The sequence below is a fragment of the Oryctolagus cuniculus genome, chromosome 10 (assembly GCF_051225735.1).
Source record: "Oryctolagus cuniculus isolate XC-2025 breed Fujian yellow rabbit chromosome 10, ASM5122573v1, whole genome shotgun sequence".
NCBI classification, from domain to species: Eukaryota; Metazoa; Chordata; class Mammalia; order Lagomorpha; family Leporidae; genus Oryctolagus; species Oryctolagus cuniculus.
Genome location: NC_142876.1, coordinates 85003068 through 85028257, shown reverse-complemented (window position 1 = coordinate 85028257; position 25190 = coordinate 85003068). Strand labels below are relative to the sequence as shown.

The 25190-nt window shown below is 43.9% G+C and overlaps 1 protein-coding gene across 36 annotated transcripts in view; it reads right to left on the bottom strand.

Annotated features, from left to right (window-relative positions):
* MAGI1 (membrane associated guanylate kinase, WW and PDZ domain containing 1) overlaps positions 1-25190 on the bottom strand; it is a 688074-nt gene that overhangs the window by 545089 nt on the left and 117795 nt on the right. The window contains exon 1 of one of the 36 annotated variants that reach the window (XM_051852232.3): positions 7530-7610. The exons of 34 other annotated variants lie outside the window; for them this stretch is intronic. In XM_051852232.3, the coding sequence (XP_051708192.3) occupies positions 7530-7566 (37 nt within the window). In that variant the 5' untranslated portion in view covers positions 7567-7610. Of the gene's footprint in view, positions 1-7529; positions 7611-25190 lie in introns of those variants that run through there. One more of the 36 variants, XM_089305977.1, reaches the window with a different exon arrangement.

The window sequence follows — 25190 nt, the reverse complement described above, 5'->3', positions numbered from 1 at the left end:
GGCTGTGGAAGGACGAATCCCAGCTCTGTGTCTCTTCTAGCATGGGAAATTTCACAACACTTCGTATTGCAGGCCACGGCCACTTGCATCATCCAGATTTATTGCCTTATGAAAACTTGCACTGTGCGTGTTTACTGTTGTCATGGAACCTTCACAAGAGATCCAAACAACACACACCCATCACTGTGGCACTCCCAAAGAGTCCCCTGGGACAATAAGGATAGGAAATAGAGGTGTTAACTTACGGCATTTATTCAAACAAATCAAAACCTCTCTCCATTTTTACATATTCGTGATGCTCATGGAAGAGGGAGGTTAGCAATACGTGTATGGTCTTGCATAACTTGACAATAAATCCATCAGTCCCTGACTTCACCACTGGGCTGACTACAGAGCCAGACATGAAAGTGAGTGTACCTCTTCCACAGATGAGTCTTGTCCTAAGTGGTCAGTGTCAGCACTTGCTCCCCAGACAGGGTCACAGCAAGTACAAGCACAGAATGTCTTGCTTGAGACCTCCGCAGCTTTCCCTCCACCCAGTACCTCGACCATGGACACTATAGCATGTAACACAAGAAGCACGCAGGGGTTCACTGGTCTCAGTTTTTGAGACACCTTGAGGTTTCAGGAATTAAGCTGTCAGTTCCAAGTCACAAGCCAGAATTCTCAAAATGACTGTCATTCACTACAGATGGCAAGGCAGGGCAGACAGGACTTTTGTCTTCAAGAGGTAATCAAATTTATTCTTTCCAAATCTCTACAAAGAGTCTTGATAAGATTAATTACCATCTATCCTGCAGCTTTCTTTATCAAAGGGAATAACAACCTAAATTCATTAGAGTTTGAAGTGCCAAGTGCATACTTAATAGATAAAATCAAAACAAAGACATGCAGATGGTGCAGCTACACCCAGACTAAGTTACCCTCCATATTAACACTGTACATCAAGGCATTGTTATACCATCAATACACTCACTTACAAATAATTTTATCCTCTGAAAGGATTCAATAATCAACTAAAGTTGGAGGAAGGCATTTGGCACAATAGCTACCCCATCACCGAGATGACTACACCCCATAACAGAGGGGTCCTAGTCCTGAGCTCACCACCCATTCCTGCTTCCTGCTAATGTGCATCCTGGGAGAGAGAAGGTGATGCCTCAAGTACTTGGATCCATGCCACCCATGTGGTCCAATCCTACCTGTTGCAGGCATTTGGGAGTAAACCAGTAAATAGGTAACTATCTCTCTCTGTCTGTCCTCTGTTTTTCAAATAAAAATTTAAAATAAATTTTAAAGAATGTTCCCAGTCCCCTGGTTCAGTGGACATAGTCTCTGCTTTCTGGGGCTAAACAGCTTTGTCCCAGCACCTGCCACTTTGTTCTTTCTAATTTCCATAATGGCTCAATGAACCCTACTATTTCAGAGAACTCGTGCTCTCAAGAGTTTGGGATTAACACTACTAACAACAGTAGTCACAACAATAAAAGCAGAAACATGCCCTGTACTGGCAGGAGGGTTATCAACACTGGAAAAATTCAGTTATATGTGAATTTTTTTTAGGATTTATTTATTATTTATTTGAGAGGCAGAGTTACAGAGAAAGAGAAGGAAAGACAGAGAGAAAGAGAGAGAGAGAGAGAGAGAGACAAAGAGAAAGATCTATCATCTGCTAGTTCACTCCACAAATGGCCACAATGACCAGGCTGAAGTCAGGAGCCTGGAACTTCCACCTGGTCTCCTACATGGGTGCAGGAGCCCAAGTACTTAGCCCATCCTCCACTGCTTTCCCAGACACATTAGCAGGGTGCTGGATGGCAAGGGGAGCAGTCAGGACTCAAACCAGTGCCCCTATGGGATGCTGGTGCTGCAGGCCATGGCTTAAACCGTTCTGCCACAGCACTGGCCCCTATATGTGACATTAAAAAAACAAACAAACAAACAAACACAAACTTGAAATTATCAGAACCTTACACTCAGCTATTCCACATCCAGAGAGCACATCCAAGAAAATTACTTATCATTTGAGCAAAGATTTAGCTACTATAGCCATCACAGTTCTTTAAAACATGACAACCTACAAGAAACCTAGATACCCAATAGTAGTGATACAGATAATACAACATACAATGGAATACTAAGCAAACCTTTAAAATGCTATTCAAGGGGCTAGTGTTGCGGGACAGTAGGTTAGACTGCCACCTGTGATGCTGGTATCCCATATTAGCACTGGTTTGATTCCTGATTGCTCCACTTCTGATCCAGCTACCTGCTAATGTGCTGGGAAAGCAGCAGAAGATGGTCCAAATGCTTGAGCCCCTAACACTCACATGGGAGACTTGATGGAACTCCTGGCTCTTTGCTTTGGCCTGACAGCTCCAGCCATTACTGGCATCTGGGGAGTGAACCAGCAGATGGAGGCTCTCTGTCTCTCCCTCTCTCTGTGTAACCCTGCCTTTTAAATAAGTAAATAAACCTTTTAAGAAATGATATTTTAAAAATGACATGGGACACAGCAACATATTTATGATTTAGTAGGAAGTGAAAATGCAAATAACAAAATTTATAATCCTCAATATAAATTCTGATTTTATACAGCCACACATAAGGTGAGTATATCTGGAATAACATTCCCGAAAGGTAGTACTAGTTTGATGGGATTAAAGGTGATTTGGGGAATCTAATAGTCTACGTAATAGCCTTTTTTTTTTTTTTTTTTTTTTAAGATTTACTTATTTACTTGAGAATCAGAGTTACAGATAGAGAGAAGGAGGTCTTTCCATACACTGGTTCATTCTCCAAATGGCTGCAAGGGCCAGAGCTGGGCTGATCCAAAGGCAGGAGCCAGGAGCTTCTTCTGGGTCTCCTACATGAGTACAGGGGCCCAAGCACTTCGGCCATCTTCCACTGCTTTCCCAGGCCATCTGCAGGGAGCTGGGTCAGAAGTGAAGCAGCTAGGACTTGAACAGGTGCCCATAGGAATGCTGGTGCTGCAAGCAGATGCAAAACCTACTACCCCACAGCACTGGCCTCTAGGTTTAATGTTTTTTTAAAGTCCCTTAATAATGCATTAGAAAATTAATAGAGGGGCCGGCTTTCCTCTTCTGATCAAGCTTTCTGTTTATGGCCTGGGAAAGCAGTAGAAGATGTCACAAGTACTTGGGCCCCTGCACCCACATGGGGGACCTGGAGGAAGCTCCTGGCTCCTGGCTTCAGAATGGGACCAGCTCTGGCTGTTGCAGCCAGCTGGAGAGTGAACCAATGGATAGAAGACGCCTCTCGCTCTCTCTAACCATAACTCTCAAATAGATTAGTACCTTTTTTAAAAAAAGAAAAGAAAATTATGACTTTTAATGTCATATTGGCATATTAGCTTCTAACCCAAATCCAAATATTTAACTTCAGGTATAGACATAAACAACTCTTCCTCTCTGTAGAATATTTAAGAATAAATGTTTAAGATCAGATTGCCCAAAGCCAGAGAGTGTGACACATCAGGGGTTTTAGTAACTACAAAACCCCCACTCAAAAGCAGTCTTCTCAGTGTAACCATTTCTGCCAGGTGCTTCACATAGATATGCAAGCTCAACTACGATACAGCATCAAATTTTAACACTTCCCAAGTAAGAGCTCATTGAAAACTTCGAATAAGGGGTGCAAGAGAGTGGTTCAGAGATAAACTACTATTTGACAAAATCCCAGGGGAAGCAGCAAAATGGAAGAGGTAAATGTGGCAACAAATAAAGTAGCCACTCACTCATAAAAATTAAATACACATACACCTACTTGTATGTACATGTATATTATATGTGCAAAATTACCCATACCCATAAACATGTAAACAAAAATAAAAGGATAGTCTGATGCTCAAATGGTTGATAAGTGAGTGATAAGGTGTGAGTTGATAGCTCCCTCATTTGTACAACTCGTGTCACAAAAGTTCCTGTTATCTTGCAACACTTACTACACAAAGTGCATCAAAATATACTGACATAGAACAACAAATGAAACCCCAAAGACAAAGTATACATTGTAAATGGATGTTTTCTGAGAAATAAAAAACACTCTCACAGTGTCAAACCAAAACTATGAGGGTTCAACTCTGTGCAAACAGTTCCTAAGGAAGGAAGTTCATAATTACTCAGGTCCATTTTCTTGCCAGAATTTTCCCTAATAACATGTACCTTTATGACGATTCCATTGACCAGATCAAGCCCCTTTGAAAAGAATGAAGAACACAGGAAGAGGAAGAAGGCCAAGTTCAGGAAAAACATCATTTCAGAGGTGCTGGCTGACAGTGGAAACATCACCATACCCAAACACTACCATGCCTGTCTGACACAAAGGGTGTGTCGAACTTCTTACGGACAACACCACCAGAAAAATAAAATCCAGAGAGTCTGAAACAGAAAGAACAGTTGCAAGCTTTCCTCATTTTTTAAGCAGAAAATGAACGTGCATCAGGACCCCAGCGTCAAAGTTAATTCTCCATATGTATACCAAAACCTCCACAGAGATTTTTAATACAGTTTCTAATATGCTTCCCCTAACTTATTTACATTTCAAATTAGACTGGGAAGTAGATTAAGGGACACAAATTAAAACAGATTCCCTGACACATGACTTTTCCAGATGCCACAGAAGTCTGCTTGGTCAAGTCTAAAGTGAAAGTGCAAAAATAGTCTTAAACACAGAAAACCAGACCTTGCTTCCAAAGAGGGGTAGACAGAAACGTTTCTTCATGTATCTTGCAATCAAACACTTGCATGCTTATATCAAAAATAATGTTCCAAAAGAATTTCAGATCAGCTTTCACGTCATCACATTCCCCAAGATTACAATTACCTGGGCCACAAAATATAATAAGCTACCTAATCTACCGGGGCAGCACGCTTCTTCACTGTCCTTCCGGGCAGGCAACAGGCAGGATCTACACAAGAGTGATGCCTCGGAAGTTACTGCCAGGACACGTGCAGTACCTCATCTCTTATATGTCATGCCCCCTGGAGTTCATTAACATTTAAAAATCCCATCCACCACCCAGGACATAAAGGTCTAAATCACAACATCACTAAGCAACCATCGAAAGAACTTCTCATTCAATATAACATGCATGATGGGGAAAAGACAGACGGAGAACACAGGGCTACAACTGGGAAGAGGTAATCAAAATGCCAAAGAAAACTGAATGAATCATGTCGTAGGTGTCTAGTGTTAGACCTGAAAAAGGGCTGAGATGACAGCAGACGCTCAATAAATGCTCACTTAGTAATAACAGTAGCACACGGTTACTATGCCTATCTGTCCAACACCTGCGTGGAAACACTCACCAGTATGACTAGGAATCGATGAGCTTAAAATTGGGGTGGTAAAGGGGGGGGAGAATAATGAAGACTCTTAATGTTTTGTTCTTAATGTGGGTGCAGCTTATGAGCATGATCAGTGGACAAAAATTCATTTATCAGTATACTTATGTGCATTTCTTGGTATGTACACTGCACTTCAATAAAATGCTTTTAAACGGGGAGGCGATAAGAAGTCTAACATAAGAAGCATAAAAATCAGCTGTGGTGACCACCACTGGGTTGCCAGACAAATAAGCTGGGTTGCCCAATTTTCTAGCCATTTTCTCACCCAAACCTGTTGGTTACAAAAGACACACTAGGAGCCATCACGTCCGCATGGAACGCCCCTGCACTGGCCACAGGCATAGGCATCTAGCCCATCACGGGGCAGTCCAAATCCCTCTCCCTGGAATTCACAATAATGGCTAAGAGACTTCAGGCTCCATCTGGCTGGGCCCTTGAGAGAAAGAATGAGTGCTGAAAGTGTGAGCAGGCAGGCTCTGGTCAGATGATCAGTCTATTTTGAGAAAGGGAGACAAGAATGAAGCAAAAACACATCAACCAGGAAATGACAGACACCTACAGAAAACACTGATAAGGTTTAAAGTGCTCAGTCCTAGGGCGCTTCTGAGACTTAATGACGTCGGATCTCCTTGGGCTCTCTCTTCAACCCTGCATACTTAAAAGAGATGCCCCCTGTATGTTTTTGTCCAAGAGCATTAGACAACATGCAACTCTGAGCTTCGTAACGATGATTCTTCTCTAACCAAAATAATCAACAGACCAGAAAGAAAAAATCAGGCTGCAGGGAAGGCAACGCGAAATAACTCAAGGGGGTCCAAGCAAAGACGAGGAAGACGAGGAACCCACCACGTGGGCCCACAGGAAGCAGAGTTACATGTCTGTTCGTCTCCAAAGAAACAGTTAGACTACTGCAGTGAATACATTGGCTGGAGATATCAGAGTTGTTTTTACAAGGTTGAGTATCTGTGAATACCACATTCTTTTCCTTTCTTGTACAGTCTTGTTTGAAACTCTGGCAAAACGCTGCACAGAGGAAGCCATTGAGAGTTGGCTGTGATGAAGTTCTGTGATTTCAATTAAAAACGTTCTCTCACTCGCTGCTTGCCACTGCTGGGGAAAACAAAGCACTGCGATGGCAAGGGGTTTTAGGGTTTTTTTGTTTTGTTTTGTTTTTTTCCCTCCCCATTGAAAAATATTTCTGCTAAGCCTCAGAATGGTGAAAATCATTTATCTACATTCACAAATACCTTCTGTTCAAGCCAAACCAGGGCTCAGGGCCAACTCCCAGTTTCTGGGAAGGCAAATTTTGTAGAGCCTGATCCCACTGTTCTCATTTCCTAAGTGCCCTCCATGAATTTGCATTGATGCATCTAAGAATGCTTAAAACCACTCACAAACGCCAGCATCCCAGAGGCTCCGTAATTATCACTTCTACTAGTACATGCTTTCTCTGCCTCCAAGGATACTTACCAGGTTTTAAAATTCGTTATTATTTTTTTTTAAATCTTTTACCGTACAAAAAGAACTACCAAAACTGTTCTCAAAATGACAACACACCCGGCAATTTCGCCCCCCCCGCCATGATATTTATTAAAACACTAAAGAATGCAAAAAATAACACGTCTCTGTGATAGTCCTCGAAGGTGGGTTAACTAGACAATTTCAAATACACAGTACAGGCAGTAACACCATGATCTGCACCCGTTTACTGAATACGCATCTAATCGACATTTCACTACTCTGCAATGACCAACAGAGGCCAACAAGCAGGCTCCCTGGAAGCCAGAGACATCCCGGGCCACTCTGCACTGGGTCCTCCCCAAAAATCAATCTGGGAAACCACTCAGACCGCCAGGCTGGGTGAGAAGGAGGGAAGCCACAGATCGCCCCCACATCTCTGACTGCAAGTCCCACTTTACTGTTAGCCAGAAGCAGAATGAGTTAAAGATGGCCTCTTCACAGCAGAATTGCAAGCAATACAGGAACACACAGCCCACAGACACTTGACTACAGAAAGCAGGGATAGGCCAGGCCCTGGAATACAGCAAGTCCCTACATGGAGTCAGCCATTCGCACGTGAAAACACCCACAGCTTTCTTACAGTCCCACGTGGAAGAGCTGAGTTTTAGCTGTGAAAAGACAGAGATTGGGCTCTCTTACCTGTACCAGCCTGCGGCTCCCTCCCCCTTATTCCCATTTGGGACAGGCAGCCAGACGGGGTTCTTCCTGCAACTCTGGGAGTGGGGCGGGGCCGCCCGAGCAGCTGCCTGCACCTGAATGCAGGTAACAGAGCATGCTCCCCCTTCACGGCACAGAGCTCAGGCAGGACCTTGCTCCCTCTGCGCAAACTCACAGCTTTACTGAAATCAGAAATTAGGGATCAAAAGGAAGAGAGCAAAAGGGGTCACAGGGTCACTGGAGGGCTGCTCTGAGGCCATAGGCACCCTGCAAGTTGTCAGCCTTCAGCCAGGGTCTCTAAGCCTGAGGTCTGAATGCAGGGCAGGAGCAGTGAGTGAGGGTGGGGGCCATGGATGTTTGGTGCATAAACTGGCTCTGCCATTTCCAAGCCAGGGGTGAACTTGGCCAAGTCACTTGTCCCTATGGTTCAATTTCCTCATCTACAAAACAGGGGTAACAGCAACACCTACCTTAGAGGGCAATGCCAGAATCAAATTCCTGGCACACAGAGGTACCCATGCGAAGTCACTATCAAGTGTACTACAACACAGGAGAAACTATAAGAGCCTACACACACACACACACACACACACACGCAGACGTCCACAGAAAAGAGCTTCCTTAGGAGAGAGGAAAAGAAGATACTTCTGAAAGGTTTTGGCTTTCTCCTTGCCGGTTGGTTTGTTTTTACCAAAGCTCTTCGGCACTTTTTATACATGGCCTAGTTTTCAACTGGCCTAAAATCAGACAGAGAAAATAACTCCACATTCTGCAAAATCATGTAAACTGGGTGAATGACGAAGGAGCACAGATGAATCCATATTGGTGGAAGTTGTTGAGATTTGACAGCAAATTTGTGATTCTGCTAAAATCTTTCCAGCTAAGGCCAAACAGTGCAGAGATGTCACCACATAGGGTGATGTTTCCCAAAGACATCACAGAGCCAGGATAGCCAGTGAGGGCCAGGGAACCCTGGAAGGACCAGCCCTACTTTGTTTGTTGTTGGATCTGCTGGGCATGACATCAAAGACTCTCACAACAAGGAGAGGTAGCAATTCAATCTGAACACCCTCCTCCTCGAACACATCTCCAAAGGGATGTTCAGCCCCAGAGGTATCAATCAGGAAGCAGGAAGCTCATTTCCTGCTTAAAACCTTCCAAAGGGGCCAGTGCTGTGGTGCATGGGCTAAGTCGCCACCTGCATTGCCAGCATCCTATATCTGAGCCCCGGATCAAGTCCCAGCTGCTCCTCTTCCAATCCAGCTCCCTGGATATGTGCCTGGGAAAGTACTGGAAGATGGCTGGGGTGCTCGGGTCCCTGCCATCCAGGCAGGAGACCCAGATGGAGTTCCAGGCTCCTGGCTTGGGCCTTGCCCAGCCCTAGCTGCTGCAGTCATTTGGCAAGTGAACCCATAAATGGAAGATCTCTATTCCTCTCTCTAGTAAATACATACATATGTACATAGTTAGTTTTGGTTTTTGTTTTTTTTTTTTTTTACAAAAACTCCATGGATAGTCACTGTCATTGGAATAAAATGCGAACCCCTCACTTGGCTTTGTGGACCCTGTGGCTGTCCTGCCTATTACAGTTCCAACCCCCTGCCTAGGCATGCCCTCTCTCCACACTCTCAGCTTTGCTGACTTCTAGGTCTCTGTTGCCCCACCCCTGAGCCTAGAATGTCCTTCCTGTTATTCCTGTCTCTGGCTTTCTCCTCCTCCAGGTATCGGACTACCCTGTCTAACAGAGCCAAACCACCCATTCAGCTCACATCAGTCATTGTGGAAATACTATCCTGATGTTTACCTGTTTGCGGCCTAACTCCCACCCTTACCAAACTGGAAGCCAGAACAGGGCACAGCCAGGTGCTGATCACCATGCAGACGCAGCACCTGGCCCAAAGTGACCAGGCAGGGAAGTGGGGACTGCCTCCGAAACTGCCCACCTGCTCCCTGGACAGCATTTTCAAAGAAAGCTTAAGCAGGTAACAAGTCAAGGTGAGGCTGTGTCCTGGAACCCCTCCATCTCTTACAGAATTCAACAATTCACAAACATCTCCACAAGACTAAGTACTCTATATGGGAATCTCAACTATGAGCTCACATTACAATAATTAGGGAAGCTTAAAAGAATACTCAAAAAGGGTGTGAGTGTTCCGATCAGAAAGCCTGGGTTCAAGTCTGGTACTGCTCCAGATTGAACTGATATGCAGCTTTATCTGATTTAAATGCTAACATTTATCCAAGGTGAGAAAATCGCTTTAAACTACTTAGCACCAATTGTTTAGTTCCAAATACAACAAAAAGTAATTAGAATTTAAAAAGGAAAACATATACACAATGCAATGCCCAAATTTTTCATGATTAAATTCAACAGATATACAAGGCTTACTCTCAGTCTGTATTTATACCATGGTGCAAGGGAACAAAAACTGTGTACCCAGCTGGGGTCCACAGAGCACATTTAGAGTAGCACTGCCCAGAGGGTAAAGGAAAAGAGGAAATGTCCTCTAACAACTGAGTTGAGGACTGCACATCCTCTGAATTAAGCCTGAATTATACGAGCAGTGGAGCAGGCGTGGCGGTGCAGCAGGTTAAGACACCACTGGGATGCTCACATCCCATATGAGACTGCCAATTTGCAAACCAGCTACTCTGCTTCCAATTCCACTTCCTGGGCAAGCATCTGGGGAGGAACAGAGGATTGCTCAAATACTTGGGTTCCTGCTACACAGGTGGGAGACTGGATGAGTTTTGGGCTCCCAGCTTTTGCCTAGTTATTGGAGACATCTGGGGAGTCAAACCAGCAGATGGTATCGGTATCTATCTCTCTCTCTTCCTCTGTCACTCTTCCCTTCAAATAAATAAATCACAGCGGCAGTAAATGACTATGTCTCTAAACAGGACCCTGTCATACAGACCACAAAAGGCAGGCATCTTCCAGCAACAGACAAGAGTTCTCCATGAGTTTTTAAACTGCAGGAATAACAGAATTTCTGGAATGCTTTGTGCACAATGAAGATACTCCCTTTTCAAAAACATAACCTTGCTTCTGTTCACTTGGTTTTTTTTTTTTAATGTCTGTGTAAAAGCATGTGTTTTGCATTACTTATTATTAATAACATAGAAGCATATCATTCTTCTCCCTGAAAATATGCTATCATCAAGGCACATCTTGAAAATGACAGCATCTAGCAATAAAGAGAATACAGGTGGTCTTGCGTAGCTGCTGGCTCCACTTTTGCAACCTACTATGTATTATAAATATTTTTTTAAAAAACCTGCATCTGTACAAAACAGACTTTTTCTTGTCTTAAAAATATAGTAAAACAAGTTTGTAGAACGTACACCGTGCTAGGTCTTATAAGCAATTTAGGGATGATTTAAAGCATACAGGTTACACAGTATTTTATGCATGCTTGAGTATCTACCAATTCTGCTATCTCTGGGGATCCTGGAACCAATTCCCCCCACCACGACAACAGAAGATGGAAGCAGAAGTAAAGCAGGAAAGACAGACGCATTGTCTTTTTTTTTTTTTTTTTTTTTTGACAGGCAGAGTGGACAGTGAGAGAGAGAGACAGAGAGAGAAAGGTCTTCCTTTGCCGTTGGTTCACCCTCCAATGGCCGCCGCTGCAGCCGGCGCACCGCGCTGATCCTGGCAGGAGCCAGGAGCCAGGTGCTTTTCCTGGTCTCCCATGGGGTGCAGGGCCCAAGCACCTGGGCCATCCTCCACTGCACTCCCTGGCCATAGCAGAGAGCTGGCCTGGAAGAGGGGCAACCGGGACAGAATCCGGCGCCCCAACCGGGACTAGAACCCGGTGTGCCGGCGCCGCAAGGTGGAGGATTAGCCTATTGAGCCACGGCGCCGGCTGCATTGTCTTAAGGGAATCCAGGGATGAGAGAGATCAAGTTGGCAAAGTGTTCTCACGCCCACTGCCACCCTAGGCCTTGTAACAACTGGGCCAGCCAAAGTTTACCCCTGAAATATGCACAAATGTGAAAGCAAAGCACACATGAAAGGCAAGAGCACTGACTGGCTTCAAAATATAAGACTGCTCGGCTCTCCAGAAACAGACAAGCCAAGGCTTTGCATTTTCCAGTCTGAAGTCTTCAGTGGACCTGGGTTTCACACTGCCTCGTCCTGAATCCTTTTTTAGAGCCACCACTCTGCCTTCACTTTAATGTCCTCCAACCCTGCTTCAAGCTAATCCTTAACCCTCCTCAAATGACCACCCTCAGTCAGACCTGTTCCTGTCTCAGGGCCTGGACACTTGCCATTCTCTCCTCATGAAACATTCTCCACTCCTATATCCAGAGGCCCTATATCTGTGTCTCAACTTGTATGCCAGGACCACCAAGGGAGGAATACTCCCTCACAGGTCTCCCCGATATTCCACTGGGTTCCCCTGTTTTACTTTCTTTCTAGTGCTTATCACATTGCACACATGTACGACCTTAAAAAGGATTAAAAGTGAATGCAGAATAAATAAACCAGATGCCACACATCAATAGTTGCACCCTGAAGGAAAAGTACTCATAAATAAATTCAAAAGAAAAGAAACCAAATATTGAATCTTTTGCTGGCTCACAGACATACAATAGGAAACAGTCAAAGGTGGCATACACAGGAACTATAGCACAACACCAACCTCTTCTGGTCACTAATATTGTCCACATTAATCCATACTATTTCTACAATGGACAACTTTTTCAAATTTTATCTGTTTAGTTGACAGGCAGAGAGAGAGAAAGACATCTTCCATCTGCACATTCACTCCCCAAATGCCTCCCCCGCCCCCAGTGGCGGAGGCAGGATAGGATTGGGGTTGAAGCTGGAAGCCAAGGTTTCAATGCACACCTTTCACATGCATGGCAGGAACCCAATCACTTAGGCCATCACCACTGCCTACCAAATCTGCATTAGCAGTAAGCTGGAGTCAGGAGGCAAAGAGGATAATTGGACCCAGGTACCCCAATACAGGATGCAGGCATCTTAACCTGGGTCTTAACCTCCAGGCTAAATGTTTGCTCCTAAGATTTTAATTCCTGCAAATTATCCTCTAGATTTATCCCTCTAGGTAATAGGTCAGGTTGCAAAAAAAAAAAAAAAAAAAGTCAGCTATGGTAAACTGACGTCTAAGCTATCCAATGTCAAGTACATTAGGGCTCCATGGCTAACTTCCCTCCAGAAACTGTGGATCATTCTTTTCAAGAGACTCCGCAGGGCAACTTTCCAGCATGCTTGTCATTAGAGGACTGTCGTGGTCATTAAGCATAATGACCATTCACCGGCTACATTTCCATCTGCAACCAGTGGGGCTGAAACTCAGGAGTCGGCTCATTCCCAGAGTGTTATGCGGATGTGGATCAATTTTTTAATAAAAGTGGTAAGTTTATGGTTTTAAAACATAGAGGATGAGTTCCAGCTGTGATAAAAGAATCCATTTTCTAGGGATGACCTTTTATAATGCCAGCTCCAGGCACCAGTGGGAATCAAGTTAAAGAGTGACTATTTCCAAGTATTACCAAGAGCTGTCTGCTCATGAGCCTGCCTCACCCTGCATTAACGAATACAAAATCTTCCTGCACTGACGCCACCAGTGAAGTGCTGGTGTCAACATCATCGTCTACAATGTACCTCTTCCTGAAATAGCTGCTTCCAGCTTTATTCCAGGGATCTGGGGATTCCAAGCAAGGGAAGCAAATCCAAGTAACATCTGCACAATCCTAGCTCATAACCATATGCCCATGTATGGATAAAATTACATTCCTTAAGTGCATTAAAAACAATACATGGTTTTAAGTAGTTTTGGTTGTCAAAGACTCAAGGGGTATCTTTCTTACGAGACGGACATATATTTGTGAATGTCAAAATCAGAGAGAAGATCTTATATTCTCTTAAAACAAGAACATACCAGTTATTTCAAAAGCAAATATATTTTTAAATGACAACAGATACAGTGTTGTATGCTGGTAACATACAGGTCTTTCAAATGCACTTTGCAGAAGAAAAACAAACACCCCAGGGCCTGAGTTGTGATATAGTCAGTTAAGCCACTGCTTGCAATGCCAGCATTCCATATGAGCACCAGCAACCCACCTTAGCACTGGCTTGAGTCCCAACTGCTGCACTTCCAACCCAACTCCCTGCAAATGCACCTGGGAAAGCAGTGGAAGATGGCCTGAGTGCTTGGGACCCTGCCACACATGTGGGAGACCCAGATGGAGTTCCAGGCTCCTTTCTGGCTTCAGCCTGACCCAGCATTGGCCATTGCTGCCATTTAGGGAGTGAACCAGTGGACATAAGATCACTTTCTCTGACAACTCTGGGTTTTAAATAAATAAGCAAACCCTGGGAGAAAAAGCAAACACTCTTAGAAATCAAGCAGTGAAAAATAATAGAGTATGCCACCACTGCAAGTGTCCTCATTGTTAATTATAACTAGTATACAAGGCGTGTTTCAAAAGGTCATAGCAGATGCTTATTATGAAAAAACCATGCATGGATTTCAAAAATATTTTGCATAAAATAAGATTATCTTAATTCCATTTTCCAATAACTTTTTGAAGTCCCCGCTTATCAATCAAAGCGGTTACTAATGCAGTCCCATTTCAGAGTACCTGGGTTCAATTTCTAGTTCCAGCTCCTGATTCCAGCTTCCTGTTAATGTAGGCCTTGGGAAGCAGCAGTAATGGTTCAAATAATTGGATTCCTGCCACCCACATAGGAACTTAGGAAGTGAACCTGTTCTCACACTCCTCTCTGCCTCTCAAATAAATAAACCCAACAATAGCTTCCTATTGTTGTCAGGACATAACCCTCAACTCGCCACTCCAATCTTCCTTCCAACATCCTGCCAATACAAGGTCCTGATCGTGCCTAATTCCTACTCATCATCTATCACATATCACAGATGTCTGCCTTCAGACTTCTTTGGGGCAGGGCAGCCTTTTGCTATCCAGCATGCACTTCCCCCACTCCAATTTTGTCCAGAGAAAATGCCTTACCTCCAGGGGCTTCTAGCAACTACAAGTCAAGGTTCTCTGTGTGAGCACTGTTTGCACACAGGGACATCGGTATAGTTGTCCATGGAATTTACAGCTCAACCAGAAGAACACAGTTGGAACTGCTTCATTCCAAGGGATGCTGAGATGATGCTTCCTCCACCAACAGTCCTGGAGTCACCCCTATTCTAACTTTCTGATCCAACTTTTCTGATTTTTCTCAGATTCTATTAATTACTCCATATTCCTAATGTTTGTGCATAACACGTTATTTTTCTGCTTAAAGTGAACACAGGGTAGGTTTTGCAACTAACACATCCTAACTCATGCTTGCCAAAGTCACTGTCACATTTTGGTACCAAAACCCAGTCCCTGACTAGTTTCAAGCTCTTTAAAGCTACAACCCCAACATGACTGAGGAAAAAAAAAAATGACAGCAAAGACAGCCCTTCTTCCTAAACCAGACACATTATGTCCCCAAATGTGCTAAATTTTTCTAACCTTCCCTGACAAAGCCAGAATAGGGGTCAGGGGTATGTGAACAGCAAGTCGAGAGCCTGGCTGAATCAGGGGCAGGGTGAAAAATCAGCAACAAATGGATAATTCACACATGGGTCCTTAAGATCTGGGCATGGTTCAGAACAGCCCACATCGGGTTTTATTTGGGCTCCCTGTGTTGTCTAATAAACAAGTGCCCCAAAGCAAGAAAGTGGCACGCACTTGTCTATCGGTTAAGGCACCAGTTAAGACACCTGCATCCTTATTAGAGTGCCTAGGTTCTGCTAACGCCATGCTGAGAGGCAGCAGGTAACAATTCAGGAGCTGGGTCCCTGCCACCCACGATGGAGATCCAGATTCAGCTCACCAGTCCCAGCTTCAGCCTGGCCCAGTTCTTGCTGTTTTGAGTATTCAGGAAGTAAATCAGTGAATGAAGTGCAAGCTCCCTCCCTCTCCCTCTCTCCAACCCCTCCCCCTCTCCCTCTCAGTGAGCAGGAAAATAGTTTTCAAGTTAGGAAACTGTTTTTCAGCTTCAGGAACGAATACCAGCACACAGAAAACAAAATTCACGGAATTAGCTCCCCATAAGACCCCAGGCAAGGGGCTTCACCTCTTAGGACAAGTGTCCTTAATACAAGAGGCAATTCTGAGGGCTCTTCAAAAAGGTGATGCAAGATGCACAAGATGAAAAAACAATGCATGTATTTCAAAAGTATTTTGCAGCAAAATGCATTTATCTTTGAATTCCATTTTTCCACAAACTTTTTGAATTCCCTCTTTTTTTTAAAGTACCTGACTAGATGATGGGAATCAAAAGAAAGCAAATATATGGGACAAGCTTTTCGGCTTTGTAACAGATACTACACAAAATGCCCAGAGGAAAGAGAGCAGGTCCCCTGAGTCTACATTTAGGCAAGTCTGTCCAACACACCATAAACGGCTGCAATAGGTTTACATGCCCAAAACAGAGACAGAGTCCGTGCCTCATCAAGCAATCAATCTAACAGACTGCATCAAGAATGACGTAAACATCAGGCTGATCATTTTAGATGTAACCAAGTCATGCATTCCAATACTTCATCAGTTGTTTCAGATCTGAAAAACTTCATTTCACAAACTTAATCCATCAAAATGGAACTGAGATTATGGTGATTAATCTCTCACTCTCAAAAAAAAAAAAAAAAAAAAAAAAAAACAACAAAACTAAGACATGGAGCAGTGCTTTCAGGTAACTTCAGAAACTTGGGAGAGGCATTCCCAAGAATGGTCTGTAGGAAAATCATAGACACAGATTGTTCTGCAATACAGAGAGGTGAAGTACCCACAGGACAGATCCCAGAGGAGGCCGTTTACTCAACCACGTGTGGGAAACATGGGACTGCCCAAAACAAAATAGGTTCCTTGAACAAAGCATAGCTCAGAGCCCTGAATATGCTGTGCCTCAAATTCCTAAGTAGATGATGGAATATAAAGCATTTCCCAAATTTATTTGCACAGAGCATTCTTCAGGCAAGCATTTCATGGGAAACACACTGAAAACACGGCAGCAGACAGTCAAAGACGACGCACCAAAGAGAAGCCATAAGAACATACTGCAGTTTTGGTAGGCCACATACGTGAAGAGGAACTCTGCCTACCACTGACTTAGTAACCCAGGCTCTCTGTGTTCTGTTCAAGAGGTCCTAAACATTCCAGAACACTCTTGATGACTTAGGAGACACCCATGTGCAGCCAGAAAGCAATCTCTCCAAAGCTGGGGAGAAATTATAGACCCTCTGTTTTCACTAAATGCTCATTAACAACTAATTTGTTCTTGTTTTTTCTTCATTAGATTTAGCCTCATGATCAACATCACCTCTGGGCCTCCTGCAATTAACCAAACATCAGCCTTTAGGAGATTCCCACCCGGCTGTGTCCACAGGTCAGTTGACAGATACTCAGCAAACAGACTACTCAGGGAATTCTACCAACAGAGGACCTTCTGGGGAAACTGATAAAACTCAACTGCTAATAAAGTCAACTCATTGTTTCACACTGAGTAATGTAAATACCAGCACAGTTCAGTTCAGAGCAAAAATCAATCTGTTAGCATTAATTAATCTGAACTCACAAAAGCACACATCCTGATGGGAATACTTTCGGGTTTCGTGGTTTCTGCCATCACAAGTTCAGATGCCAGCAGGGGCCGTGCAGATAGGCATAATGAATAAAGCAGGCAGAGCTCAGGCAAACAGGGAATTAAAGGGATGCAGCCTCAGGGCATTCACCCTCTGAATTCAATAAAACCACAGTGCTGACTCCACCGCCCCAACCACCCCCTCCCTCAAACACAAGCAACCCAAACAGGTGCAGTTCAAATTTGGCCCACAAGCTGCCTGTTTGAGATGTTTGGGAGGGCTACCATCCGTAAGAGGATCTACACTTAAGGTTCCACAATTGCCTAATAAACACGAGAATAGTGTCAATTCAGACGTGTCAAACAAATTTACTTATGGTGAAAGGATGTTTTCAGGGTGTGCAAACAAATAGACTTACAGCACTGTACAACTGAGTTCAGTGCCTTCAAGGTCACTTCTGAGTGACCTTGGATAACATTTTCCCATCCATAAAATGAAGATGATGGGTTCTGGCGCTGTGGCTCAGCGAGTTAAGCCGCCACCTGCAATACAAGCACCCCGATATCAGAGCACCAGTTTGATTCCCGGCTGCTCCACTTCCACGCCAGCTCCTTGCTACTGTGCTTGGGCCCCTGCACTCATGTGGGAGACCCGTACGGAATCCAAAACTCCTGGCTTCAGCCTGGCCCAGCCTCAGTTGTTGGGGCCATTTGGGGAGTGAACAAACAAATGGAAGATCTTTCTCTCTCTCTCTCTCTCTCTCTCTCTCTCTCTCTCTCTTTCAAATAAATAAATCTTTTTTGAAGAAAATGACTCAAGCGAGGACAGTCAATGTCACAGGCAAACTGTGTGGTAAATGATGCCCCTGCATCTGGCTGAAGCTGCTACTTGTGTGGCCAGGCTGAGCCACTTGGCAGATACCATGAAAGGATGCTGGTGCCATCACATGAAAATGCTCAGATCCCAGAGGAGACGAAAATACTAGCACTGCTCACATCTGAACAACAGCTTCTACACATTTAGCATTAATTCCGCCAAATATTTTTAAACACTCAATTCAAAAGTGCAAACCCAAACATACCCGCGATTCTAATCCTTGGCCCTTGCCAAACACCTTGCAGCCTGCATAGTGACTTCCCGCCACAATTCACACCCGTTCACATTACCATTCCCACATCGGCTTCTAGCTCACAATCTGTACACCTGCCCTTTTTTAGACACTGAATGCAATCCCCTACAGAAAATTTAAATTCCAACTTGTTGGGTTTACTTTTTTCAAAAAATCCCTAAAGAGACTGGATTGAGAGAGGAAAAACGATGAAGTAATAACACACAGGTGCTTCCTACCTAATTAAAAGAGAAGTTTCCAGCTGCACGGGTGGTGAATCATCCCCATGGCTCACCCACGTTCATCCTTCAAGTGGCATGGACTTCTATCCAGGGCCAGACGCCATATGCCTTCCCGAAAACTGCCTTCTCTTTGCTTAGTAAAATGATGACTAGCAGGTAACTAATGGCATTTTCTGCTTCCTAGCTTTCCTCCCTGTGGACATCCCAGCTCAGCTTTGTTTCCTTAATACTAAAAATCATTAAATAGCGGTGGAACAAGAGGCTCAAAGCAAGCTATCAGTGAAAAAAACACAATGCAACTGCATGTGTATGTTATTATTTGTAGATATTTAAGATACATACAATATGTACATATCCACACAAGGTCCCACACACACACAGTATCTATTGTTATATACATCAGTGCAACCTGTCACTACCTTTAAGAAAACCAAATGGGGCCGGTGCTGTGGTGTAGCGGATAAAGCCACCACCTGCAGTGCCAGCAACCCAAAAGGGCACCGGTTTGAGTCCTGGCTGCTCCACTTCTGATCCAGCTCTCTACTATGACCTGGGAAAGCAGTAGAAGATGGCTCAAGTCCTTGGGCTTCTGCACCCATGTAAAAGACCTGGAAGAAGCTCCTGGTTTCTGGCTTCTGATCTGTGCAGCTCCAGCCATTGCAGCCATCTGGGGAATGAACTAGCAGATGGAAGATCTATCTCTCGCTCGCTCGCTCTCCTCTCTCTGCCTTTGCCTTTCAAATAAATAAATAATTCATTTAAAGAGAGAGAGAAATGACCCATGTAGAAGTGAAAACATGCAGATAAAACACAAATGTAGAAGTGACTGAAGTTTACCTGAAACAACTACTACACACTACCTGATTCTAACTACACTATGTGACATTCCAAAAAATGCAAATCTATGGAGACAGCAGAAGATCAGCAGGATGCCAGGGTCAGGGGTGTAAAGGGGCAGTGCAGAAGACTTTTAAGAGAGAGCATATGGGAAATATGTATATGTGAAATATCTGCTATGAATCTATAACCAACAAATGAATTCTCTTTTTTAAAAAGTTACACAGAGAGGCTGGAGCTGTGGTACAGCAGGTTAAGCAGCCATCTGCTGGTTCAAGTCCCAGCTGATCCACTTCCGATCCAGCTCCCTGCTTATGGCCTGGGAAAGCAGCAGAGGATCCCCCTGCACCCATGAGGGAGACCCAGAAGAAACTCCAGGCTCCTGGCTTAAGAGTGGCCCAGCTCTGGCTGCTGTGGCCATTTTGGAGCGAACCAGTGAATGGAAGACATCTCTCTATCTCTCTGCCTTTGTCTCTCTGTAAAAAAAAAAATCCCTATCATTAAGTGTTTTTTATTAAATCCCAGAAAACCATCTGTAATGTAAAAACCAACTTCAACACTTCTATCAGGTTAATTTCCTGTATTGGTTAACATTCTGGGGATAGACACATTCACCTTACAGTATACTCTTTAGGGAGTCACTCAACAACTTCCTTTTTTTTTTTTTTAAGATTTATATTTTTAAAGGCAGTGAGACAGAAAAAGAGAGAGAGAGACAGAATGAGGGAAAGGGAGAGCTATCTTCCAATCTCCAGTTCACTCCCAGAACTGCCTCAACAGCCAGGTCTGGGATAGACCAAAGCCAGAAACCAGAACTCTAGCCTGGTCTCCCAGATGGGTGACAAGGACCCAATTCATTAGGCCATCTTCCGCTGCTTTCCCAGGCCCACTGGCAGGAAGCTGCATAGGAAACAGAGCAGCAGGGATTGGATCCAGTGCTCTGACGTGGATGCCAGCGTGGCAAGCAGGGGCTTCACCTGCTCGCCTCAATGCCCGCCCCGCTGTAACAGTCTTAAACAATAAATGAGCTGCTTTTATCCTGTAGCTTGGTGGCTTCAGATAACGGCTTGATGAGGCTCAGCAAACTTTAAACATTCTTCTGGTCAAATTGTCCTACCAACAAAGAAACATAAGATAAGGAGAATGCTTACACAGACTTGGAAAAGAGTTCAATGGCATGGCAGAGAGATGTGTTGTTCTTAAGGAAGGATGATAAAACTCATTTTCAAAACAAAAGGAGCACTAGCTGAACAGTAAAATCAGAGTCCCATATTATTCTTGCAGGCAACAGTGTGTTTACAAGGGCAGTGGCCACACATGAAACCAGGTAATAAGGTAAATATTGATTTGCCAAGACCATCCGTTTTCATGATCCCTGCTCAACAGAATTTCATCCACCCTTCTTCCGCAGAAGAGCAAACTAATTTCAATGAATTTTTACCCCAGGAGATGAAATGCTGGCTTCTCATTCTAAAATTATAAGGGTAAGAACAACATGATTTTCCATTTTTTAGCCTCCAAAATGCTTACCGAAGAGAAGGTGCCAGGAGATAACTTGATATTTTCTTATTCGTTGGACTTTCTCTCCCTCTCTGGGGTTAAGTTACAGAAAAGTAATTCTCCCCTTTCAAGCAATCGCTTACTGCTGGAATAATTTCCCTAATACACTCTCAGCCATCTTCCTAACGTCCAGCTACTGTTTTGAATATCAAAACTCTAATTTTTAGCCAAATATCTCAGATTGCTAATCATCTTGTCTCCTCCTAACTTTATTCACTCTTAGGCCATTGGTCACCAATTTCACTGGAAACCTAGGAATGACAGAAATCAAGATACTCTTCTGCTTCACCTTAAGGACCAATGTTTGAGTCCACACTCAAGAGTTCAGAATCCAGGAATAAATCCCATTTCTAGGCAGTCACACTTGTTTTAGGGAGCTTCATGTGCCACAAATAACTCCCATTGTCCTGTTCACATTCCCCAGGGAAACACACAAACTCAGCTTCATTTTACTCTATTCACTCCTCACTCATTTACGATGATTCAGACCAAAGTTCCTGATAATGTCCCTGGGACTGCAGCAAAAGATGGCCCAAATACTTGGGCCCCTGTCGCCACCCATGTGAGAGACCTGGATGGAGTTCAACTCTCCTGGCTTTGGGCTGAACCAGCCGTAGCCACTGTGACCATTTGGGGAGTGAACCTGTAGAAGAAAGGTACCTCTCTCCCTCTGCCTGTCAAGTAAATAACCCTTTACATAAATAAAGTGTTGGTCTCAACCCCCAATTCTGCTGTATTTGACTCTTCCAATTAAACACTCCAGACTGTACCCTCAATTTTTCCAAGACCTCTGCGATAGTCATTAAAGTGATATTCAAAAACAAGAGGTTCTAAAATTACCTTCTTTCTCTCTTTAAACAGTATGGAACAAAACATATTGGATCTTCCATCAAATTCTGACAGTCACACACAAACACCGTATGAATTTCTAATCCTGCACCATCTCTTAAGGTTATAATATATGTTTCAGGTGAATATCTAATCTCTAGGCCCCTGGATCCAACCACCCCAAGGATCTCCCTGTTTACAAGCTGCATCTATCCCTGATACCTAAGAAAATATTCTTAAAACAATACAATATAATTAAATTCAATCCATTTTATATCTTCTTAAAGATATTCTCAACAATGTTTATTCAATTTCACATTTCAGAAGAAAATGAAAATGAAGATTAAATTGAATTACCCCCCATGGGTTTTAAATTATATTCAACTTATATTTGGTAGGAACAAAATAGAATCAGGCTGCAATTTTACAGTTATAATTGACTGCATTGCCAAGCTAAGTTCAGTTCAGATTATAACCATAAAGAAAATGTGAATACATGATTTTAACTTTCATTAACACTTCAACCCACTGCAGAATTATTTAACATCGTTTTCTCATGTTGGAAGAATCCTACCAGATGATATTTTGTTCAGACCACTATGCAATCAGAAAAACTTGATTTAAGAAGATGATTTCTTGGAGCTGGCACTCTGGCATAGTAGGTTAAACCTCTGCCTGCGGTGCTGGCATCCCATATGGGCACTGATTTGAGTCCTGCCTGCTCTACCTCCGATCCAGCTCCCTGCTAATGGCCTGGGAAAGCAGTGGAAGATGGCTTAGATGCTGGGTCCCTGCACCCACATGGGGGCCCCTGCACCCAAATGGCAGACCCAGATGAAGCTCCAGGCTCCTAACTTCGGATCAGCCCAGCTCCAGTACTGCAGCCATTTGAGGAATGAGCCAGCGGAAGGAAGACCTCTCTCTCTCTCTCTCTCTCTCTCCTTCTCTCTCTCTCTCAAATAATAAATAAATCTTAGGAAAAAAAAGATGGCAATTTTCTTAAGTCAGTATGTTTTTCAACACTGACTTATGATTTTCTTAAAACTTCACTGCCATATTTGAATAACCTTCAATCAACAGAGACTCTTAATTTCTGTTGGGCAACTCACTCCTCCTCAAAGAGTAGCCACCCCATGAAATCAATCAAAGAGTCCCTCAAAATAATCAATAATTGGCTATGGCCTATGAGTGAAAGGTTAAAAAGCACAGAAAAAAATCAAGCTTGGTTTTGAAAACTAGAAAAAACATAGATTAAGCAAACATACTTACATTTCACTTCACGATGAAAGAAGAGAATAATTCTGGGACTGTATCAAGTGTATACAAACAAATTACATGATTCATCTGCATCTTCTCATCTAACCTTCAAAACCTCCTAAGACACAAGAATCACTATCAATTCCTTTTACAAAACTGAGACTCTCAGAGAAGACATGATGCACACAAGGTCACACAAAGAGCAGCAGGATCTAGACCTAAGCTTATGATGGATTAGCAGCCAATTGAAGAGTTGATACTTTGAGCAGTGTCCCTTCCTCCTCCTTCCCCCACCCTCATTTCCCCAAAAATATGGTCCTCCTGGAAGCTCACGTGGCCTTATTTAGAAATAGAACCTTTGGGGGCTGGCGCTGTGGCTCACTTAGTTAATCCTCCACCTGCGGCGCTGGCATCCCATATGGGCGCCGAGTTCTATTCCCGGCTGCTCCTCTTCCAGTCCAGCTCTCTGCTGTGGCCAGGAAGGCAGTGGAGGATGGCCCAAGTGCTTGGGCCCTGCACCCGCATGGGAGACCAGGAGAAGCACCTGGCTCCTGGCTTTGGATCGGCGCATCACCGGCCATGGCGGCCATACAACGGAAGGAAGACCTTTCTCTCTGTCTCTCTCTCTGTCTGTAACTCTACCTGTCAAATAAAAAAAAAAAAAAAAAAAAAAAAAAAAGAAATAGAATCTTTCCAGAGATAGTTAAGTCATGACAACACGATGCTAGATGACGAGGGAGTCTATAACCAACAGGACCAATGCACGTTAAAGGAGAGAGAACACTGAGGATGCGATCACACTCAGCAGGAAGACAACCCTGTGAAGGAGACAGAGATCGCAGTGCTACAGGTGTAATACAGCAAAGAACGCTGAGGACTGCTGGCTACCACTGCAAACCAGCAAGAGCCAAGGCAGGAACCTACTGTCCTGCAAGATATCAGACTCCGAGCTTCCAGAACTGCGAGACAAGAGATTTCTGTTGTTTTTAAGCCATGCAGTGTATGGTCTTTTGTCACGGCAGCTCCAGCAAACTATTATACCTCAGAAGAGAAAGTCATGAATCAAAGTACTGCACTGCCGGCAATTCCAGCCCCAAAGAAAACCTGTGAGCAGCACGGAGGGACAGCTACAGGCATCAGCCAATCAGAACTCCAGGTTCGTGGCAAGTAACAACCAATGCTGCATTTCCGGCCCCTTTCAACAGCTATTGGAAGCCCCAGCTTGCAATCCTATCTGTAATGAGCTCAGGTAGCACCACATATAATAGAAAAACATAATATTTTCTCTTTGTAACAGGAGCATCTGGCTACACTGAATGCAAGAGATTCACAATAGAAGAAATCTGCAAATTACAGTCTTACAGACCAGCATTGCAAGCACGATTCCAAGACCCCAGGGTCAGGTGCATCACACAAGACTTCTTAAAAAAAAAAAAAAAAAAGACACCGCTTATTTTTTCTCTTATTTGAAAAACAGAGTTATAGAGACAAAGAGAGAGAGGCAGAGAGATAGAGATCCTCCATCCACTGGTTTACTCTCCAAACGCCTGCAACAGAGAAGTCTAGACAAAGACAAAGCCAGGAACCGAGAATTCCATCTGGATCTCCCACAAGGGTGGCAGGAACCAAAGCATTTGATCAATCATCTCAGGCGCATTAGCAGGAAGATGGATTGTAAGGCAGATGCAGGACTCAATATCACGTACTCCAATATGAGACAGCAGCTCAACCCACTGGACCACAACACCCACCACAGCAAAAGATTTCTGAGTCTTCCATGCAGGACCTATGCTTGCTCTCTTCATTCCTTATGTACCTATCCATCCATCGACCCATGTACACAAATATTAAGCTGCCATTCAACAAGCAACATCGAGAGCCCATTGGGTACCTGGAAGTTTGCTTGTCCTTAGAGATACAGTAGTAAGCATGACAAATATAGGATTGTCACTAAGGTAGTCTTACTCTCTATTAAGAGACATTCAAGAAGTAAATTTAAGTGAGATGGGGGGGCCCGGCACTGTGGCGTAGCAGGTAAAGCCTCAGCCTGCAGTGCCGGCATCCCATATGGCCCCGGTTTGAGTCCCAGCTGCTCCACTTTAGATCCAGCTCTCTGCTATGGCCTGGGAAAGCAGTAGATGGCCCAGCTTCTTGGGCCCCTGCACCCAAGTGGGATACCCAGAAGAGGTTC